Genomic DNA, 20250 nt, shown 5'->3' on the forward strand with positions numbered 1-20250 from the left:
CTCCCTTGATAAGAACCAGACACAAAGCCAACTCCCATCTGCAATGCATCAGGCGAGTTTGAAGTGCACTCACTGTTGCAGCCGCTGCTGCCTCGAGCGCCTGCGCGTTCGTGCTGCCCTGGGCCTCCTCGGGCTGCCCTTCCTGGGGGAGGATGGATGCAAGAAGAGAGAGGGGAGGAGGAAGAAAACAAAAAGAGAAAGGGAAACGAATGGAGGGGACATGGGAGGATGAAAGGTGGTCAGAGAAGGGAGAGGGAGTGTCTGTAACTGAGCTGATCTTTGACTCGCTGCACATCCTCGCAGCGTGCAGGGAGCGCTCGCACTTCTCTGCAGTGCCACGTTCCTGCATCTCACACACAGCTGGAAACAGCTGGAAACCTACAGAGCACCCCAGCACACAGCCTCTCACACCTCTAAATCTCTTTTAGTGGTTTTCTTTTAACCATCCAAGCTGCTTTAACAAAGGTAGCTGAGAAATGTGCCAGCCAATTCCATCTCTGTTTCCCACTGCCAGCCACAGAAGTGCATCCAGCAGCCAGTGAGGCTGTTCCTAAACCAGCTACCAAAGCCCAAGCCAGAGACACTCTTCTGATCATTACCAACATAAGGGGTTTTTAAAAGCAGGTTTGATGCTGGATCCAGATCTGGGAAGCAGGCAGGCAACACTCTGTCTCTGTAACACCCACCTGCTGGTATCCCAGGAATATGCAAAAACACTTTACAGGTTTCAATGCAGTGTGAACCCATGAATCCAAGCTCAGGACGGAGAACACAGCTTTTCAACCATAAACAGTTTTCATATGGAAAACATAAAAGGGAATCACCCACCAAGTGTTTTCTCCTTAGATACTGCTGGCGAAGGACCAGGGGCTTGGCCACCAGCATCCATGGCACACACAGCAAGGCCACCACCACGAGGAAGCACTGGAGCCCTTTCTGCAAAAAACACAAATCTCAGGTGATTCAGCTTCAGCCCCTGCTCAAACACACACAGAACCCAGCAAGAATGGCTGAATTCCCAGCATGTGGATGCTCCTCTACCTCCCTCTCTTCTGGGAACAGCAATTAAGTACTTAATGCCTGCAGCTGCCACCTCTGACTGAGCACAGTGTCTAATGCTGAGATTGGGTTAGAATGGGGAAAAATCTGAAAGATCCTGCAGAAAATGAGAATTTGGCAGATGTCTGATACTGCTGGGAGGAAATAGAGTTGGTGTCTGAGCTAGGCTGAGAGGAATCACACTGCAGACACAGGACAATATTCCTAATTGCTTTCCACAATTAATCAGGATCCACATGTTCTGAAGTCACAGCTGACTTATGGTCAGACAAATATAATTTCCTGGTATAGGGACTGTTCCTTCCTTCTTCAACATTACATAGTGTCAGCCTTCAGAAATGCTCTGTCACAGTGGAAAGATGTTTCATGCTTGATTTCACAATTATGACAATGAAACACTCCAGTATCACAAAGCATCTCTGATTCTGTCCTAGCAAGAGCACTCACCTGCCCACTATAAAGCATCTTATTACTGGTGTCCTCATAGGAGAACAGAAACATGTTGATAAAGTGTATTAAGAGGCTGGGTGCTTCCTTGGAGGTGTGAGCATCATAGGCTGTCCACTTGTAAAAGATGAGAATAACAAGGTATCCAAAGAGGGAGGACATGAAAATCATTTCTGGGATAAATCCAAGGTATATATTCAGTGGCTTCTTAAAATAGCTACAGGCAAGGAAAAAAAAGAAAATTTATATTAGATTTGGTTAGAATTAGGGCAAAAGCTTTTAATAAGAGAGTGAAGAGAGTGGAGGGGCTCCAGCAGCTCAACAACAGCTGGGCCTGGAGCACAGGAACTGCCTGACACAGCCAGAGACAACTGCACTGCACCTTCCATCAGGAGCTGAGGGCTGACAGGTATCCCAAACCACACAACACCCAAAGCCATTCCACTGCCCCCACCACGAGAAAACCAGAGCAAAGCACTTACATGTGGTTGAGGAGACTCAGTGCCACACCAAAGAGCATCTGGAAAATGCCAAGAATCACAGACATCTTCATCTTGAAAGAATTGAGGAAAGCCAGCTTATTGCTGGCAATATTCCAGATCTGTGAAAAACAACACCTAGTTAGATATCAGGGAAAGGAAAACAGGAGAAGGAAAACACTCCCTTTAAGCTAAACAGTATGAACAAGTCAGGAAGTGTGAGGCTGAAAAAACAGGTTTTTAAAAATGTGTTTGTCCTATTTTGGGGAAATGAGCAGACAAGCTTTCAGCTGGGAACAGCCTGACAGCAACTGAGCCCACCACTGAGCAGGAATCAAACCTGCTTTCATGGTACCTCAAAGGTGCAGGAGAAAAGAGGCTGTATCCTTAACAGAGAGAATATGATTATCCATTTAAAGGAACAATTACACACAGCTCTGATTTCCTGCACTTTGTGGAACCCACACAAGGTTTGTCATATATTACAAGCTGAGTTAAGAGCAGAGGTGTTGAGGCAGGCAGGTACAAAGTGACAGAATTACTGGGAAATGTAAATTTCTAAGGGTGACTGAAAAAAGGGATTAACAACTTTGTCCAAGGTAAGAAAGTAACTTCAGAAAGTGATTTCCAAGGCTAATCAGATTTGATTAAAGCACTGCAGTTAGAAGGAGTGAGAAAGCAGCCTTTAATGAACCTCAGGACAAGGGTCTCTATCCCAAATTCAGCATCTCAGTAGGAATTCTATTGTTCAGGAGCATGGACTTGCTAAGGGAATGGCTGGGCTGGAAGATCTTTCACAGAACAGTGAACAGGTACTTTTCTTTCTGCTGACACAGAGGATTTTGCCCAAAAGCCTGCAGAGGAAGGAGGAGCTCTTACTGGGTCAATGCCAAAGGGGTAGGGCCCACCAAACACCCCTGGGACGGCAGGATCCAGCTGCAGCAGGGGGGTGGTCTCCAGCAAAGCATCTCTGTTTGGAAACAAGATTATGAAACATTAACAACAGCAATGCCACCCTCCTTCTGTAAAAACCAACAACAATCTTCCCCTGTGAGAGCAAGGAATAGCTTAAACTGAGAGAACTTCATGGTTGTAGAACCTGGATGGTTCTAGAGATTTTCCCAAAGGAATAAAATCCTGTTTCTTGACTTTTTACTCTGTCACAAGGAAAACAGGTGCAGGGGACAGGAATCTTGAAATGTCTATGGGGAAATAGATGTGAAACTGCATCTTTTAAAGTCTTCTGGGGAAAAAAAAATCCATTTTGAATCTTGGCATATTTACATCCCTCTTCCAAATCTACCTGAGGCAGAGGTCAGAAATTTTTGCTTTCCTGATCTGGAAGGACAATGGGGAAGGACAAGTCACCTGCTTCTCACTGTGTGTCCCAGACTGCAAGGCAAGATGCATTCTATTTGCCATCTGTATGGCAGTTGGCTTCTGTTCAGTGGGCAGTTTTCCTTATCTCTTCCACACCCAATCCTCCCTCTGGGGGAGACATCTGCTGATAACAACTATTGAATGTCACTGCATGGCTGATAGGAACTACAGCATCCCACTGGGAGATGTGAGCCCAGAGGGAGGAGCCAAGCATTCCTACCCGGATATAATCTGGAAATTCTGGAACACCAGCAGGGCTTCTGCACTGGATTGCCCAGAGTAACAGCAGCTGCCTCTTCCCCTGGGCTGTCAGAGGAAGACTGCACCCTTCTCCAGGATCCCTGCTCCAGCAGAACCACCCCTGACACTGCAGGAGGGCTGAGCCACAATTCCAATGGCACTGCTGCCAGCACCCTGACCCACAGGGTGTCAGGTTGTGTTCTGACTCTGTCAGTGTTGTTCTAGTGTACTGCATTGTTTATTTTATCCTTTTATTTTCCTCCCTATTAAAGAACTGTTATTCCTGCTCCCCTATTTTTTGCCTGAGAGCCCCTTAATTTAAAATTTATAGCAATTCAGAGGGAGGAGGTTCACATTCTCCATTTCAGGGGAGGCTCCTGCCTTCCTTAGCAGACACCTCTCTTTCCAAACCAAGACACTGTGTCTACAAAGTTACCAAGGGTTTACTCACGACCAGTTGGCTTTATTGAACATGGGCCTGACGCTCCAGGAGGAACCAAACATGTTGAGGGATTTGGAGAAGCAGTCATTGTAGATGAGGCCTGTGTAGGTGGAGAACAGCCCCATCAGCAGGATGATGTACCGACCACTGAACACCATGTTGAACATCTGGTGTAGAAACCCAAAAAGGAACAAAAAGTCCATGAGAACAGGGAATGTTGGAAGCCTGGATGCCGAGAATTTTAAATTTTCTGTGCTGAAAGGCACTGACCCACAAGAGAACACGGCATTTGACCTGAGGCTGTGGAGAAGGCTTCCAAAATTGATTAACAGCATTGGGATTACAGATGTGTAGTTGGTTAGAAGTGTATAATACCACAGGGTGGAAAACTTAAGAGTTTGGGGATTTAGAATATAGAAATAAATATGAAGCAAGATGAAGGTTTTAGGGAGGAGACTGGTTGTTCCTCTTTACCTTCTTCTTCCTTCTTCTTCATGGGTTTGGGTGGTATTTTGTAATTGGACAGAAAAGTCCACATTGCAAGATTTGAGTGACCAGTTATTGAGTTAAAAGGGAAAATAATCTAGGTGTAATTTCTTAATTGGATAGTTTAGCCTTAAAAGATCTTGAACCAAGAGATTGTTGGCCATTTTGTGCCTTGTTAATGAAGGGCTGCAGAACTCACTGCTGTGAGACTGATAAAAAACAGATAAGAACTGATAGCACTGATAAGACACAATACACACTTGAGTCTGAACATGAACCATTGTCTCGAGTGCCTTCAATCCAGACCCCGATGGAGGTAGAAGACACAAAGAATCAACAAGGGAAGGTCACTCCTACAGCCAAAACCAGGGAAATCAGTCTGTTGTGGGACAAACATTGGCCACGTGAACCAAGAGCCCAAAATCTCTGTTTCCCCTTGGCAGGGATTAAGGGTGCAAGAGGGAGCAGAGCAGCACAGATAATGAGGATAAAGGGGCAGCATGGATCTCCACAGGGGACCCAGAGTAGCTGGAGAGGACAAACTGCACAGCCTGATGCAACTCCCAGCTGGCAGCATGAGTTTGGAACCAGGAGCACAGACCCTGCCAGTCTCCTCCAGCCCTGCCAGTGTATCTTAACTCTGGCTTCAGCTCCTGTCAGCCCTGAGCCAGCAAAACCAACCTTGTGCAGCAAATAGGAAAAATACCAGGGATGGGATATAAACTACAGGAACTGGGAGTTTTGCAGTGGCTAAACCCCATTATGATCCAGCTAAATTTGGGGTGATTTGTTTATGCCAACTTACCTACTACAATTAATAATTTCCTTCAGACAACTGAAATTAATAATTTCTTATAAATATACAAAAGGAAAAATCAAGGGATCACAATACTTTTATGAAATTACACTACTCAGAGCGTGTGTGTGTGTGCTCTTCAGGCTTCTCAGCTTGTCCACTTCAAAAATTCCGAAGGAGGAGTAATGGGCATTGTCAACTCAAGGGGAAAAGGATGGGAATAAACCAAGCTGCAGCTCTTTGTTTGAAATGCAGAGCTCAGCACGATCTGCCACTTTACCTCATTGTCACTCTTCTGGGACAGAATCCTGCTCTCCCTCACCACCATCCAGACAGCAATCAGAGTCATCAGGATTCCATGGCCAAAATCCCCAAACATCACAGCAAACAGGAATGGGAAGGTGATGATGGTATAGGGTGCTGTAAGGGAAAATACAACATTCCCAATTTAGCAAATGTAATTCCCCAGCTTCCCCTCTGTTACTGAAAGCTGATAAGTCTACTAGAATTCTCATTAGATTTCCACACAGGACAGGCAATACAGATAAACATCACAACTAAAAAAACTGAGACAGAAGTCTTGGACTTTTCTGCATGTGAATTTACCTGGATTTATTTCCCGATATGTCCCAATGCCATAAGCATCAACAATGTTTTGGAAGCCAGAAGTAAACTTGTTAGTTTTGTTGTATGTGGGTGGGGTCTGATTGGTTTGCATCCTGTTTAAAATAGATGGGACAGTGGATCCACTGTGCTCCTGTTAGAGAAAAACAAAGGGAAGATCAGCAAACCCACCCTCAGAGCATTGGAGGATGAAGTCCAACACAGCTGTCCCCGTTTGGAAAACTGCAAGCTTGAGTGTTTGCAGTGTGCTTGCACAATGAGACACTGCAGCAGCTCAGGAAGGCTGCCAGGATTCCACTGCTCTCCACTTTGTGCAGCAGGAGTAAAGGTGAATATTGTGTAGGACAGACAAGAAAACAAATCTTGCACGTGGAAGGATTTCAAGAAACTCAACTCTCTTGACTATTTGAGCAGAAGGTGAGTTTGCCAACATCCTGGAGAGCTCCTCTATCCAGACACCAGGAGTACAGAGCCCAGCCAGGGTAACTAAGCCTCACACACAGTAAAATCCTCACCATTCCAGCCTTCACCTGAACTTTAAGCTTCACACAACGTATCTGTAACTTCTTTTATCTCTAAGCCATCATTCCTGCATGCTAAATAAGCTGTCCTCTGTGATTCCAGCAGCCCAAGGGGATGGTGCTCAGAGGCTCAAAAACCAGAAAAGGCAATGAACAATGAACCCGTGCGGCACATCTACTCACAGTGCCTCTCCTGAGAGCAAACTGGATGGAATCCAGGTCAGCAACAGGACACCACACTTCAGCAATCAAGCACTTCTGTGTCACATCGATGTTGCACAGGTTCAGGGTGTGGTAAATGGCCTTCATCTTCCTCACTTTGATGAACCACACGCGGATGTTTTTAGCAGCTGCCTGCAAAACCCTCTGCCGGTGATCCTCAGTTTGGTTCAGCACCTTTCAGACAAGCAGGAGAAAGATGAGGCCAAATCATGGACCAAAGATCAAGGTGCACCAACAAGAGAAGCCTTTCCCACAGAGGATGAACCAGCAGCCTGCTCCCCCACCCCATGTCTGCAGTCTGTGATGTAGTAATTAGCCCCCACAGTAATTAGCTGTGCTGAAAAGCTTAAGAGCTTTTTCCAGGGACATTTTCTGATTATTTTCCTCTTCCAGCTCCAAGCTCAGTGGTTATTTCAAACAATGCACTGTGCCAAGATCACAGGGAACAGTTTTACCTCCACCCAGGTTAAAAAGCAGAGAAGAGTTCTGCAAGTAAAGGGTGTGCTGCCTTGAAAAAACACACTAATTACCCTGAAAGACTTGTTTACTGAAGGGAAAAGGAGAAAGTGTTTCCTACAGAGGGTGTTTTCCAACTGGAACATATCAAACTCAGGCCAAGTCAGATTTCCAGAGTGGAAAGTCTTAGATTGCAGGGAAAGTGAGGACAGAAGGCACATGCAGCTTACAGCAGTTACATTGCTTCTGAGTTCCTGTCTTTAAAATATTTTAAAATATCTTTTTTGTGTGCTACACTGCACAACTCCCCACTTGAGACAGTTTCTGTATCAAATAAGTAGGTCATATTCAACCCTTTTTCCTTTTAGTTCCTGAACTTTTTCTCAGTTTTTGTCTCAAATCTCTTAAATCTTTCTATATTATCACATATTGCCTTTCTTCCTTGAAGCAAGCACCAGGTATTTCAGAGGTGGCACCCACGAGATCTGGGTCTAATTAATTTTTACCAACACTCAGGCAGCTGCACAAGAGATTAGTTGTAAAGCAGAAGCTCTTCAGGACAGCACAATGTGAAAATATAAAGACAGGCAGAAAAAGGAAAAGCTAAATTAATGTCAGCATTGTTGCATCTCAGCTTGAAAAAAGTTTAAATGTTTTCAAAGTACTTGCAGATGAAGCAGGCAGTTACACAATGTGCTCTATGGGATCTCCCTACACAAGTTCCTCTTTTCTCCCTGGTATGGAGTTCTCTGTAATTATTTGTTTATAATAAATTGCTTAGCCCTCCACCCATCCCAAATCCTGACATAGAAACAACTGAGCAGTCCCCAAACATCTCTCTTGCCCTGCTGGTCTCAAGCTACCTGAAGGTGAAAACAAGGTCATCTCACAGGGGCAAAATCCTCCTGTTTTAACAGGATCCAAAGTTTCTCAATATGAGTTTCAACCACATTATAAAAAAACCCCAAAAATAGAGAAAGGTCATTGTCCCCAGTTATTTTACCATCTGAAGATCATCAATTCTGGTGTTGACACCAGAAGCCATTTCCTTCCTCTCCTGAGGTGTTTCTGGGCATGGGTAGAGGGAGGCCCGGAACCTGGAAGACAGGGAAGCACCTCAGTGACAGAGATGGAAAGAAAATCAATCACTCAGGGGTGAGCCAGAGGCACCTTGTGAGAAGCTTCTGATCAGCAGAGACTGCCAAGCACAGCTCCAGCCCCTACATCAAAAGGGGCCAATAAGTCAAAACAGAAAAGTAGAAATGCTTTAGGCAAAAGCAGAAGCTGAGTGCTAAAGAAAACAGAAGTGGGAGAGAATCCTCTGCTCCCTGTGCTGCCAGTGTCTCCAGACACTGTCATGAGGCTGGGCAGCCATCCAGCTGAGGGGGGATGCTGCCACACCAGTGCAACTGCTGAAAGAAGCAGTCATTGTTGTCTCCACTGTGAGAATATCCCACTGATGTCCATCAGGCCTGCCCCAGAAATCACCACTGCCTTGGTTTTTTGCATTCCCTAGCACAGCAGTTGTGTACTTTGAGCATTACAGGCTGGGGAGTGGCAAGTGTGACTGTAAAATGTGTTTCAGTTACTTATGGCACATTTAATATCTGCTCCTGCAGCCACTGTGAAACAGGGAGTTGAGAAATATCGATATAAAGTCATGGCAGTGTGTTTCAAATAATTGAGAGCTGCCCAGCTCTCAATTACAGACTTTCATACCCTTCACAGATCTTCTTGACTCTGTTCTTCAGCTGGTCACCTTGGAAGAAGATGATAAATACAGACTTGTGCACGTAATCCCCCTAGAACAAAGGAAAGAATTGTAGAAATTAGCATTGGCTAATTACCAGAATTCTAATTTTCCTCTCACTGAGTCTGTCCATCAGAGCTCAGATATGCACAGAAGGTCAAGAAATGTTCCTGATTAACACTGAACAGTCACAAGGAGAGCAATTTTCTCAGCCTCAGTACAGAATACATGCACTTTATTTGTGTTCACTGAAGCAAAATGCCCCAGGTTATCCATTATTGATTCTATACAATGCAGTAAATAGGAAAACCTGGTAAGATCTCCAAAAATAACAAAGATTTTATCAGCACTTAGTGCAGTCAGCTCACCTACAGAATCAAGCCAAAAGAGTGAATGAAGATGAAAAAAGTGGATTTTAACCAGTGTGGTTCCCAGGGAGACCAGAGGCACATTCCTTGCACAGCTGTGTCCGTGGGGGCAGCCAGGGCCCCTTTCCTGCATTTGTTGACAAGTTATTGTTCTACCTTACTTAGGAAATTTTAACATAATGTTTCAAGAATAATTACATTAGGTGTAACCTCAATTTAAGGAAGTTCTGCACAATAAGAACAAAGTCTGTCCTAGCAGACAGATGATTCCACAGGTCAGCTACCAGTGGCTGGGGGGACAAGGGAACACATCAGCCTCACATGAGAAAGAGAGGCTGTTACTGAGCTCAAACCCACAACCCTGAGATTAAGAGTCTCATGCTTTAACTGAGCTAGCTGGTTGCAGGGAGGGGCTGTGTGGATTTTCTTCCTGGAGGGGCCCCCTTTGGAGGTTTTCTCCCAAATTTACCCTAAACCACGACAAAATTTGGCACCCAATGTGGGGCTCAAAACCCACAACCCTGAAATTAAGAGTCTCATGCTTTAACTGAGCTAGCTGGTTGCAGGGGAGGGGCCATGTGGGTTTGCTTTCTGGAGAGGCCCCCTTTTGGAGGTTTTCTCCCAAATTTGCTCTAAACCAGGACAACATTTAGCGCCCAATGTGGGGCTGAAACCTACGACCCTGAGATTAAGTCTCATGTCTAACTGAGCTAGCTGGTTGCGGGGAGGGGCCATGTGGGGCCCCCTTTTGGAGGTTTTCTCTCAGATTTGGCCTAAACCAGGACAAGCTCCCTTACCGTGACGGGGTCCTCCAGGGGGTTCTCGATCTCGGCCTGGCGCAGGAAGACGTTCCCGCGGCACACGCGCCACAGCATCCGCTCGAAGGTGGGGATGCGCTCGCGGTTGATCACACCAGCCACGAACCTGCAGGGGGACAGCACGGCCTGAGGGGCTGCACCTGAACCCCCCCACAGCCAGCACAGCTGCCAGCTGGGGGCTGGCACCACACCAAAAGCTATAAAAAGCCTGTTTTAACATTAGTTCTTGAGGAGGGCTGTCGCATTCGTATTTTCTGAAAAATCCCTTCGCCCGGGATTTTTCTCCTAGGAAGCTGAGAAGCCTCAGAGAAAAAGGTAAACAATAATTATCTGATTTGCTTCTCCTGTGTTTTGCTCGTGTGGAATGTGTTTGGAGATTGTTTACCCACAGGTGATTGTTTCCTTGGTTTCATGTGAATTGTTTTGACTTTTTGGCCAATTAGGGCCAAGTTGCATTGGGGCTCTGGAAAGAGCCACAAGTTTCCATTATTATCTTGTTAGTCTTCTGTAAGTATCCTTTTTATAGCATTCTTTAATATAATGTAGTATCATAAAATAATAAATTAGCCTTCTGAGAACATGGAGTCAGATTCATCATTCCTTCCCTCATCCGGAGGCAACACAAACACAATAGAGGGCAACAAGGCTGGTGAGGGGTTTGGAACACAAACCCTGTGAGAAACAGCTGAGGGAGCTGGGGGTGTTTAGCCTGGAGAAAAGGAGACTCAGAGGTGAGCTTATCACTCTCTACAACTTCCTGAAGGGTAGTTGTAGTCAGCTGGGGGTTGGTCTCTTTCTCCAGGCAGCAGCTGACAGAACGAGAGGTCACAGTCTCAAGCTATGACAAGGGAAATATAGATTGGATATTAGGAAGAAGTTTTTTACAGAAAGAGTGATCAAGTACTGGAATGGTCTGCCCAGGGAGGTGGTGGAATCACCATCCCTGGATGTGTTTAAAAAAAAGCCTGGACGTGGCACTGGGTGCCAGGGTTTAGTTGAGGTGTCAGGGAATGCGTTGGACTCGATGATCTTGCAGGTCTCTTCCAACCCAGTGATTCTGATAATTCTGTGTATTAAGCAAAATGGAAGGTCCTCTAAATACACAGAGGTAACACACTGCAAAACAACTGCACTATGGCACTTGCTCTGTTTTTTAACGGAATAAAATAATCTTTAAAAATATATAAATCACTGCTTATAGGAGAAACAAATGCATTTAGATATATAGTTTCTAGCCTTCATTGCCCTACAGTCCTGTAACCCTGCAAGGGTTACAGCAGCCATGGCTGCCAGTGACTATGTCCTGGTCTCATACTTAGACCTCACTGGACCAAGCCCCATGTCCAGATAAAGTATTCCACACGTACAAGGAAGCCTGGAAGCAGCTGATAAAGAGGATGTAGAACTATACAGTTATTTCAGACCATTATGTGCCCATAGTAGCTACAACTTTCAACAAAGCTCTGAGATCTCAGAATGTCTGAGGAAACAAACAGATAGGCTTCACACAGAACAAACTGGGTTAACTGTTTGGTGCAGAGAGAAAATTGAGAGAAACAGTTTCTTAACTGAAGAGAGAAACTTGTGAAGCACAAACATGAACTGGGAAGTGAATATTTCCTTTTCCCCAGGAAAAGAGCAGAGAGCAGCAGCAAGTTTTAGATCAGCTTTCATCTGCTTGGTGTGGAAAATTTCCACAGCTGTGCTCAAAGCATTGGTGCTTCCAAAGGCTGATAATCCCTGATCCAGCAACCCTGAAGTGCAATTACCCGAGTCGGAGTGGGGCACCTCTTCCCATCTCACTCGGCTCCAGGAGTGAAGAGGATTCCTCCAACAGGTCTGGATCCGCCATCTGCTGATGATGCAATTCAGCCTGAATTCACAAATCAATTAATATCTAATGAAACCAGTTAGTGGCATGCAGGGAATGAGGAGCCAGGAGATAGTTGTGGGAGACAAAGAAAGAAAAGAAGAAAGGAAAGGAAAGCAAAGAAAAGGAAGAGCAAACTTAAGACAGCAAAAAGAGGAACAAGATGACAGAAAAGACAGCAAGAATCACACATGGAAGGAGAAAAACAAGAGGAAAAATGGAATGGCTCAGCAGGGCTTCCACACAAGAAAGGCTTGAGGATTGTTGCAACAAAGGGGTTGGGAGATATATAAGTCTGAAGAAAGGCAGAATTCAAAAAAAAATTTCAAGTTTTAAACACAAGTGATGCTCCCAAGAACCATTTATAATGGCACAAACCAGAGAAACACACTTGACTCATGTATTTCCCCAGATATTAAATTAATTTATCCTTATGGTTCACCATCAGACACAAACACTGCTCAGAGCAGGCTGGCAACGTGGCTCATCTCTTGGCCAGCAAGGCACTAAAACAGGACAGTTTTACACTGTCCTTCTTTGCAACCAATTTGCAGGCTAAAATCCTTAGAAATATGGCTTGTAAGTGTCAGAAATTCAGGTCAAGGATGCTCAAATCATATTCTCTTGTGCACCATCTTCACACTTGTTCAACCCCACCTCACATTTAGTTCTACCTCTGCAGCTTATAAAACAAAATGCCAAAGATTACAGTTCCTGAGCACAACCAGAGGGCCAAAGTCTACCCTCTGTGCAATGCAGGAGGCCTCTCCCACAAAGCCACCAAGGGAACTTGTTAAATCACACTGGAAGGCAGAGTTTGACCCGAGGACACATCACACCCACACACACACAGAGCACAGCCTTGCAAAACCTGTGGCAAGTGCAGTGACTTAGCCCCAGTCTCTGTATTTGGGCCATGGCTGTGTCAAGAGTGAAAATCTCCCCAGCACTTTACCTGCTACAAATCAAAGTGTTTGCCATATACAAGAGAGTTTTTTGCAAGGCTGACACCAAAAGCAGCTCAACTGCTTGTACACACACTTGCTGCAGCTTGGGATGTTACATGAGGGAGGGAGCCTTTCACTCAGCTTGGAGAGGCCACACAGGAATTCCTGATCCTTTCAACTTAAAGGAGACTTGTTGCAACATCAGAAACTGAATGGAAATTCAGTTCATAGAGAACACAACTAAAATAAGAAAGTTTGGTACCTGAAAATGAAACACACAGACCAAACATCTCAGTGACTGTTTGACATCTCGATTTCAGGATGTTGGAGAACAGTAAGTTACAATTGTTAGAGGCTTGTATTGTATTTCCAGTAACCAAGACACTGTTTGTGGTAAATTTTGTGATGTGCAGCACATTTTAGCAGATGACTCATGAAAAAGGAAGGACAATGTGACACCTTTGGACTTGCCTCACCTGAGAGAGAATTTGTTATATATGTTTAAAATTAGCTTGGCCCATTTGGGCTCTGTGTCCTTTATTCAGGACAAGTCCTGCTTAGAGGGGATGGAATTACAAAGCAAAACAGTTTAAAATAAATGTGGATTAGACTGTTTAACTAAAAGAAAACGTCCTTTTGCAAGGATTATTTGCATTACAAACTCCATGTTTCTTGAATTAATTTCTCAACAACTCTGATTTGATGAGCACAACAATTCTGGAAAGGAAATGGCACAGCACCAGCAGCTCTGCAGCAGGAAGGATAACTAAAGCACTACTGGGGGATTTAATAGAAATAAAAAATTGAGACTGTGTGGAAACGGAAGAACTATCCAGTTCCAGTGCAGGAAAACAGTATTCTGGGAAATCTGCTTTGAATATGAGTTTTTGCCAGCAGTGAGTGAAATGTCAGAGTTATTGTGGAGTAGTTTTTACTGGATGAGGGCGTTCAGGACTGGAATCTCCCAAGCATTTCCATGACAGTAATCAAGAAGCATAATACAAGAGCTTTCATAATTAAACATTTTCAAATTGCTTATTGATCCCCCAATCAGCATCCAGATCAGCACCTTCAATCTCAAAAAGGTTCATTTTCTCCACTGATGATTGCAGTCCTGCCCTGTGGCAGTTCTGGATGCTCAGTGCAAACCCATACAATTCAAGCCCCTTCCAGGTCACAAACAGGACAAAAAATCAACGTTCACAAGAACTAAAAAGGATTCATGTCACCATCTATTAACCCAGAGCCAGACAGAAGTGACAGATGCAAAGCAAACAGAGAAAAGCAGATGGCAGAAGAGTCAGAGGGAGGAAGAAGGGACTGCATGCCATTAACCGTTACTTTTCCAGTCTTCTTTTACGCTCACACTCTGGGCAAAGCTCTCAGAGAAATCTCTCCAGCTCATATGGCTCTTCATAAGCAAGGACAAGAAGACTGAGAAAAGGAGCATAATCATCAACATGGTGTGTTGGAACAAGAAATGGCTGCTTGGGCTGGGATGGTCACAGGAAGAACAAGGGGACATTTTGCCACCCTCCCTCCCACCGTGTTCAAAGTCTGGAGAGCAAAAGCCAGGCATGAAGGAATTGGAGAGTCAGCCATTTCTTGTGCAACTCATTACTATGAATAACACAGTCTTAATTACAAGTTATTGTAGTCTTCAAGTGTTGAAAGTGCTGTGCAAGGGCAGCATGGAGGAAGTTGGCCACTCTGGGAGGGTGAGCAGAGGCAGCTCTGGGCTCCCCCCAGCACAGAAAGCTGAGGCAGGTTTAAACTGCCCACACTTGCATTTTACTGAACATCACCTGTGAGCTGTTCTGTTTGCTTTTATGTAGAGCAGCACATGTTATTTGGTGTGTTCTGTTTTATCACTACAGAAAAATGTTAAGAAAGCTTAGAAATGTCCTGCTTCTCTTTCTGTGGCTGGTTTGTGTAAGGCTGTGGGTGACCTGCCATGGACTGTTTACAAAATTGATTTTGATCTTTAAATTTAGCTTGATCCCACCACAGTTGAAAAGAGCAGTGGGCAAAGAGGACAGTAATGAACAAGGCCAGGCTGGATGGGGCTTGGAGCAACCTGATCTAGTAGAAGGTGTCCCTGCCCATGGCAGGGGGGTGGATGGGGTGAGCTTTAAGGCCCTTCCCACCCCAAACCAGTTTGGGATTCATTCTAGATATAGAAATGCTCAGCACTTGGTTTTACATGACACTCAGAATAGGCAGTGCTACTTTAACACAGCCAAGTAATGGATTATCAGGTTAATCCTGTTTGTCCAAGGGACACTTTTAAGTGAACATCCAACACTCGAAGACAAAGGGTTTTTTTTGTACTGAAACCAACCCCACAACCCAGCAGCCCTCACACCAGCAGCACTATCTGTGCCAGCAGTGACTATGACTGGCACAGGACCAACCTTGGTGCCTGAACAGGCAACACCTTGTGCCAAAACAACAAAAAACAATCTGTTAGATAAATGGCCTGAAGTGTGCAGGAGTCCAGCTCCACTTGACAATAGCCCTTGTAAAAACCAGGAGCCATTTCCGTTAAGAATTCTTTGATCAAATCCTGAGATTAGAGGAAACAGGACATCTACTCAGCAAAAACATGTCCTGAAAAACACACAGGAGCTCTCTGAGAGAACTGCCAAGACTCTTGAGATACTTCAGCTTTACAAGGAAGGGTTATGTCTTCTCCCAAGCAGGATTTATGTCAGTGCCATGAATGACATTGGAGAAGCTGCTCTCAGGTCCAGTGGAAGTTGCCAGTTCCTGGCCCAGATGGTATTTGACAAAATGTCCAAGACTTTAAATGTCAGCTTTGCTCCACAACTGACCTCTGAAAGCTTCAGGGTTTGATCAAAGGCTCAATTAATTAATTTATTTATCTATTACATCAATGGGCTTTGTATTGTGACCCTGATGAATCTCCACATAACACTTTAAAGGCTGAAGAGAAATTCAGCTCCATTTTAATTCCTCTGCAACTCTGACCCACTGGGGACAGTGCTCACTGTAGCACCAAATTTTGGGGCTGTTGATGTGCTTTCAAAATTACTCAGATCTTAATTATTTTACACAATTTTTAGACAAACCATTGCTTAACTAGAACAAACCCAAATCAGCATTGTGGGAGGTAAATCATGGGTAGCTATGTGTACTGCATGAAAAATGGAAAACAACTTGTGCAGCTTTCTCAAACAAAGCATAAAATGACCCTGCTGTCCAAAACAGCAAATAAAATATATCTGAGAATAAAAATGGTAATTTCTATGAGAAGAACCAGCTCCCCAAGTGTGCAACCCCACCGGTATTCTGACCTCATCAAAAAACTGCTGAGTTTTACGCAGTATAAACTTTAATTCTGTCAGCTCCAAGAAGTTTCTCTTCAGAGCCTCCTGGTTGGTGTTGATTTCTTTAAGCTCATTTTCAATTTTCTCAAAGTTTGCCTGGAAGATGTGAAAAGGAGAAAGAAAAAGGACTTAATTCCATGATTAAGTGCTGTTCAGTCTGTCAGCACACAGAGGCAAGTGAGATGCTTCACATCCCCACCCAATTTGCATTTTGCAGGTTTTACAGGATTTACATGTGCATCTGCAGCCTGCTGTGGCACAGATCCACATCTGCCACATCTGCAGGCAACTGTAGACATCTCACACTCAGCCAGACTTTTATGGACTGGATTGATAGAGCTTCTTCAAATCAATAAAACTGTGATAAACTTAATGACCCACCACCATAAACCATGTGGTTCCAGCAGTTTTTGGCTCATTTCAGTGGTGAAATTCCTACTGAGGACTCTCACTTGTGTATCTGGACAAGGTGAGCTGGCAGAGCTGCTGCCAGGGACAGCTGGAGACTGAGCTAATGCCCCCCTGCCACTAAATCCTGCAAGCATCAACCCACAGAGAGAATTTCCCCTGTTTCCATCCAGAATCAAATGCTAGTTTAAGTCTCAACACATCATTACCTCCAGGTCAATCATGTCACGTGGAAAAGGCACCTCTGGGTTTTCACCAGTGTCCATGATAGGAATATTTGCCTTTTTAATCTCCTTCTCCACAAACCCTGCAGAGACAGCATTAAAAGCGTTAATTACAGATATTTCTGTGTCAAACACTTCCCCCAAACTGCACCTGGCACCAGCAGCAGCTGATTCCTTCACCTCCTATTCCAAGTGTCTGTTTTGGCCAGAGTTATTTTCCAGAGGTGGAGCCCTGCCTATGCCCTCGCCCCTGTGAAAAATGCATATATTTTGTGATTGGCTTTTGGCAAATATTAAAATGAATATTATATGTGTTGTGTTAGAAGGTAATGCTGTATTCATTTTTTTAAAGTAGGGTGTTAAATACAGTTTTAGGTTATAACATAATGTTAAAATAGAAACTATGCTATGTGGGATATTGTTTTAAAGAAAGGAATGAGGTTTTCCCACTGAGATAGCAGTCACAGGACACCTGAATCTTTCAGAGAAAAAGAATTTTTTGCTCCATTAGCAGAAGAAACGAACTTCTTCCCGCCTTGAAAACACCTTTAGGATTCAGAGGAAGAAGGTGACACTGCCCAGACAGAATCCTGTGTTTGAATGGAATTTATGCATCATGGATGAGGTGTATGAATATGCAACAGGCTGTCGCTTTTAAGGGTTAATCTCCTCTTAATGTGGGTCCTTTTTCAGGCTTATTTTGCCCAGAAAGAGGTACCTGGACTGTCTGTAACTCTTTGTTTTTATTGTCTCATATTGTCCTAATTCAAATTGTCCAAATTTTTATTACTCTAATTATGTTGCTATTTTTATAACCATTTTATTACTATTAAACTTTAAAAATTTTAAAAACCAAGTGATTGGCATTTTTAACACCCCTTTGATCTGTTCCAAACGTTGCCTGCAGCTTCAGCCTGCCTTCACTGGGTTTTATTTTTATTTATTGCTATTTTTTTAACCAAAAGCTGCAGAGTCAGAGCCACATCCACCCCAGCGGGAACGTACGGAGCTTTCGGTCCATCTCCTCGCACCGCCGGACCTCATTGACGAATTTTCGGTGGAACACGTTCACGTCGGGGTTCAGCTGCAGGGAGAGACACGGCACTCAGCAAACGCCCGCCTCACCGGGCCCGATCCCGGGGGTCTCCCGGTGCTGCCGGTGCCGCCACCGCCCCGGGGACACTCACGTCGCGGAACTGGACCTTGCCCAGCTCGCCCAGCTCGCTGACACAGCAATAGGCGGCCTCGGACTGCAGGAACAGCTGCGCCAGGGTCATCTCCTCGCTGCGGAACAGCTCCCCCATGGCGGCGCCGCTCCCGCCGCGGCCTCTGCGGAGAGGAGCCGTGAGAACCGCGCCGGGCGTACGGAGCGAGGCCTTCCCGCCGCCGCGCCACAGCCCGGCTGCACCGGGAGCTCAGGCCGGTGTCCGCACCCCATCCAATCCCATCCCGTTCCCATCATATCCAGCCCCGTTCCGTTCCGTTCCGTTCCGTTCCGTTCCGTTCCCCGCCATTACCTGCCGCCGCTGCTGTTGTCGCTGTCGCTGTCGCTGCCGCCGCCGCCGTCTGACCCGAGCCGGCTCCCGTCCCCGCGTCACGCGCACGTCTCCGGGCGACAGCGCGCGGCACCGCCCCGGAAGTGACGACAAGGCGCCACACCGCGCCAGGGGGTGACGTCATGTGCGGCGTCGTGACGTCACGGTGCGGAAAACGCCAATCGCTTGTTTTTAGAATTGTAAAAGTTTAATAGTAATAAAATGGTTATAAAAATGGTAATACAATTAGAGTAATAAAAATGTGGACAATTTGGATTAGGACAATATGCGACAATAAAAACAAAGTTACAGACAGCCCAGGTACCTCTTTCTGGGCAAAATAAGCCCGAAAAAGGACCCACGTTAACAGAGGATTAACCCTTAAAAGCAACAGCCTGTTGCATATTCATACACCTCATCCATGATGCATAAATTCCATTCAAACACAGGATTCTGTCTGGGCAGTGTCAACTTCATCTGAATCCTGAGGCATCTTCAGGGCTGAGCAAGGCAGGAAGAAGTTCATTTCTTCTGCTAATGGAGCAAAACATTCTTTTTCTCTGAAAGATTCAGGTGTCCTGTGACTGCTACCTCAGTGTGAGAACCTCATTCCTCTCTAAAAAAGTATCTACATAGCACAGTTTCTATTTTAACATTATGTTATAACCTAAAACTGTACTTAACACTGCTTAAGAGAATTAATACAGCATCACTTTCTAACACAACACATATAACATTCATTTTAATATTGCGAAAAGCCCATCATAAAACACACATTTTTCACAGCTGCTGTGGGGGCACAGGGTGCAATCCTGTGATCCCAGAGCCAGCAGGCCCAGGTCAGTGGGGACAGCGAGCAGTCACAGGGCAGGGACACAGCAGGGAAAGTGCTGACTGCTGTGGGCATTGTCCATGAACAATGTCCCTCTGCATCGGTGGGACGGCGGGGTTGCCCAGTTGGATCATTTCTGGGAGGAGCCCAGTGGCAAAGGCTGAGAGCAGGCTTGGCCTGCCAGGAGTGCTGAGGGTGAACCCCCCTTGTCAAAGCTGCCACCTTGCCAGGGTGCCCAGAGCCTTCCCAAGTGGCAGCTCTGGCCATGGGCACTTGGTTCCCTGTGGCTGAGCCAACCCCAGAACCAGAGAAGGCTCTGGCCCAGGGTCACTCCCAAGATCTGAACTTTTCCTTCTCCACATTCCTGGCGTGTTCAGCTGGGTTGTTGCAAGGTCTGGTGCCGTTTCCCACCTGTCTCCCTGTTTTGAATAATTTAGGGTTTTTACCACTAAATTCACGAGTAATTTGGGCTTTGTTTACAAGCAGCGTCCTGCATTTAAAGTCTGGTGACAGGACCTGCAGAGGGCTCGAGGACTGCAGAGCTGGGAGAGCTCCTTTAGGGGAGCCTGGTGTTTGCCAGCCACCGGCAAAGGCTGAGAGCAGGCTTGGCCTGCCAGGAGTGCTGAGGGTGAATATTCCCTGTCAAAGAATGAGGGCAGCTGCCACCTTGCCAGGGTGCCCAGAGCCTTCCCAAGTGGCAGCTCTGGCCATGGGCACTTGGTTCCCTGTGGCTGAGCCAACCCCAGAACCAGAGAAGGCTCTGGCCCAGGGTCACTCCCAAGATCTGAACTTTTCCTTCTCCACATTCCTGGTGTGTTCAGCTGGGTTGTTGCAAGGTCTGGTGCTGTTTCCCACCTGTCTCCCTGTTTTGAATAATTTAGGGTTTTTACCACTAAATTCATGAGTAATTTGGGCTTTGTTTACAAGCAGTGCCCCACATTTAAATTTGGCTTTTCTGGTGACAGGACCTGCAGAGGGCTCGAGGATTGCAGAGCT

At 45.5% G+C, this 20250-nt stretch overlaps 1 protein-coding gene across 4 annotated transcripts in view; it reads right to left on the minus strand.

The window, feature by feature from the left end:
* Positions 1-18514, minus strand: part of ATP6V0A1 (ATPase H+ transporting V0 subunit a1) — a 30311-nt gene extending 11797 nt beyond the window's left edge. For 2 of the 4 annotated variants that reach the window (XM_030966108.1, XM_030966107.1), the window contains exons 1-17: positions 18405-18514; positions 18075-18216; positions 17893-17971; positions 16873-16970; positions 16223-16351; positions 11858-11940; positions 10068-10194; positions 8872-8954; positions 8156-8249; positions 6658-6870; positions 5936-6086; positions 5610-5749; positions 4057-4214; positions 2865-2955; positions 1989-2107; positions 1507-1723; positions 829-936 (exon numbers count right to left, since the gene is read on the minus strand). In XM_030966108.1, the coding sequence (XP_030821968.1) occupies positions 829-936; positions 1507-1723; positions 1989-2107; positions 2865-2955; positions 4057-4214; positions 5610-5749; positions 5936-6086; positions 6658-6870; positions 8156-8249; positions 8872-8954; positions 10068-10194; positions 11858-11940; positions 16223-16351; positions 16873-16970; positions 17893-17971; positions 18075-18191 (2007 nt within the window). In that variant the 5' untranslated portion in view covers positions 18192-18216; positions 18405-18514. Of the gene's footprint in view, positions 1-828; positions 937-1506; positions 1724-1988; positions 2108-2864; positions 2956-4056; positions 4215-5609; positions 5750-5935; positions 6087-6657; positions 6871-8155; positions 8250-8871; positions 8955-10067; positions 10195-11857; positions 11962-16222; positions 16352-16872; positions 16971-17892; positions 17972-18074; positions 18217-18404 lie in introns of all 4 variants that reach the window. The other 2 variants (XM_030966106.1, XM_030966105.1) reach the window with 1 other exon arrangement.
* Between the last annotated feature and the right edge of the window lie 1736 nt (positions 18515-20250).

The sequence above is a fragment of the Camarhynchus parvulus genome, chromosome 27, assembly GCF_901933205.1.
Source record: "Camarhynchus parvulus chromosome 27, STF_HiC, whole genome shotgun sequence".
Lineage (NCBI taxonomy): Eukaryota > Metazoa > Chordata > Aves > Passeriformes > Thraupidae > Camarhynchus > Camarhynchus parvulus.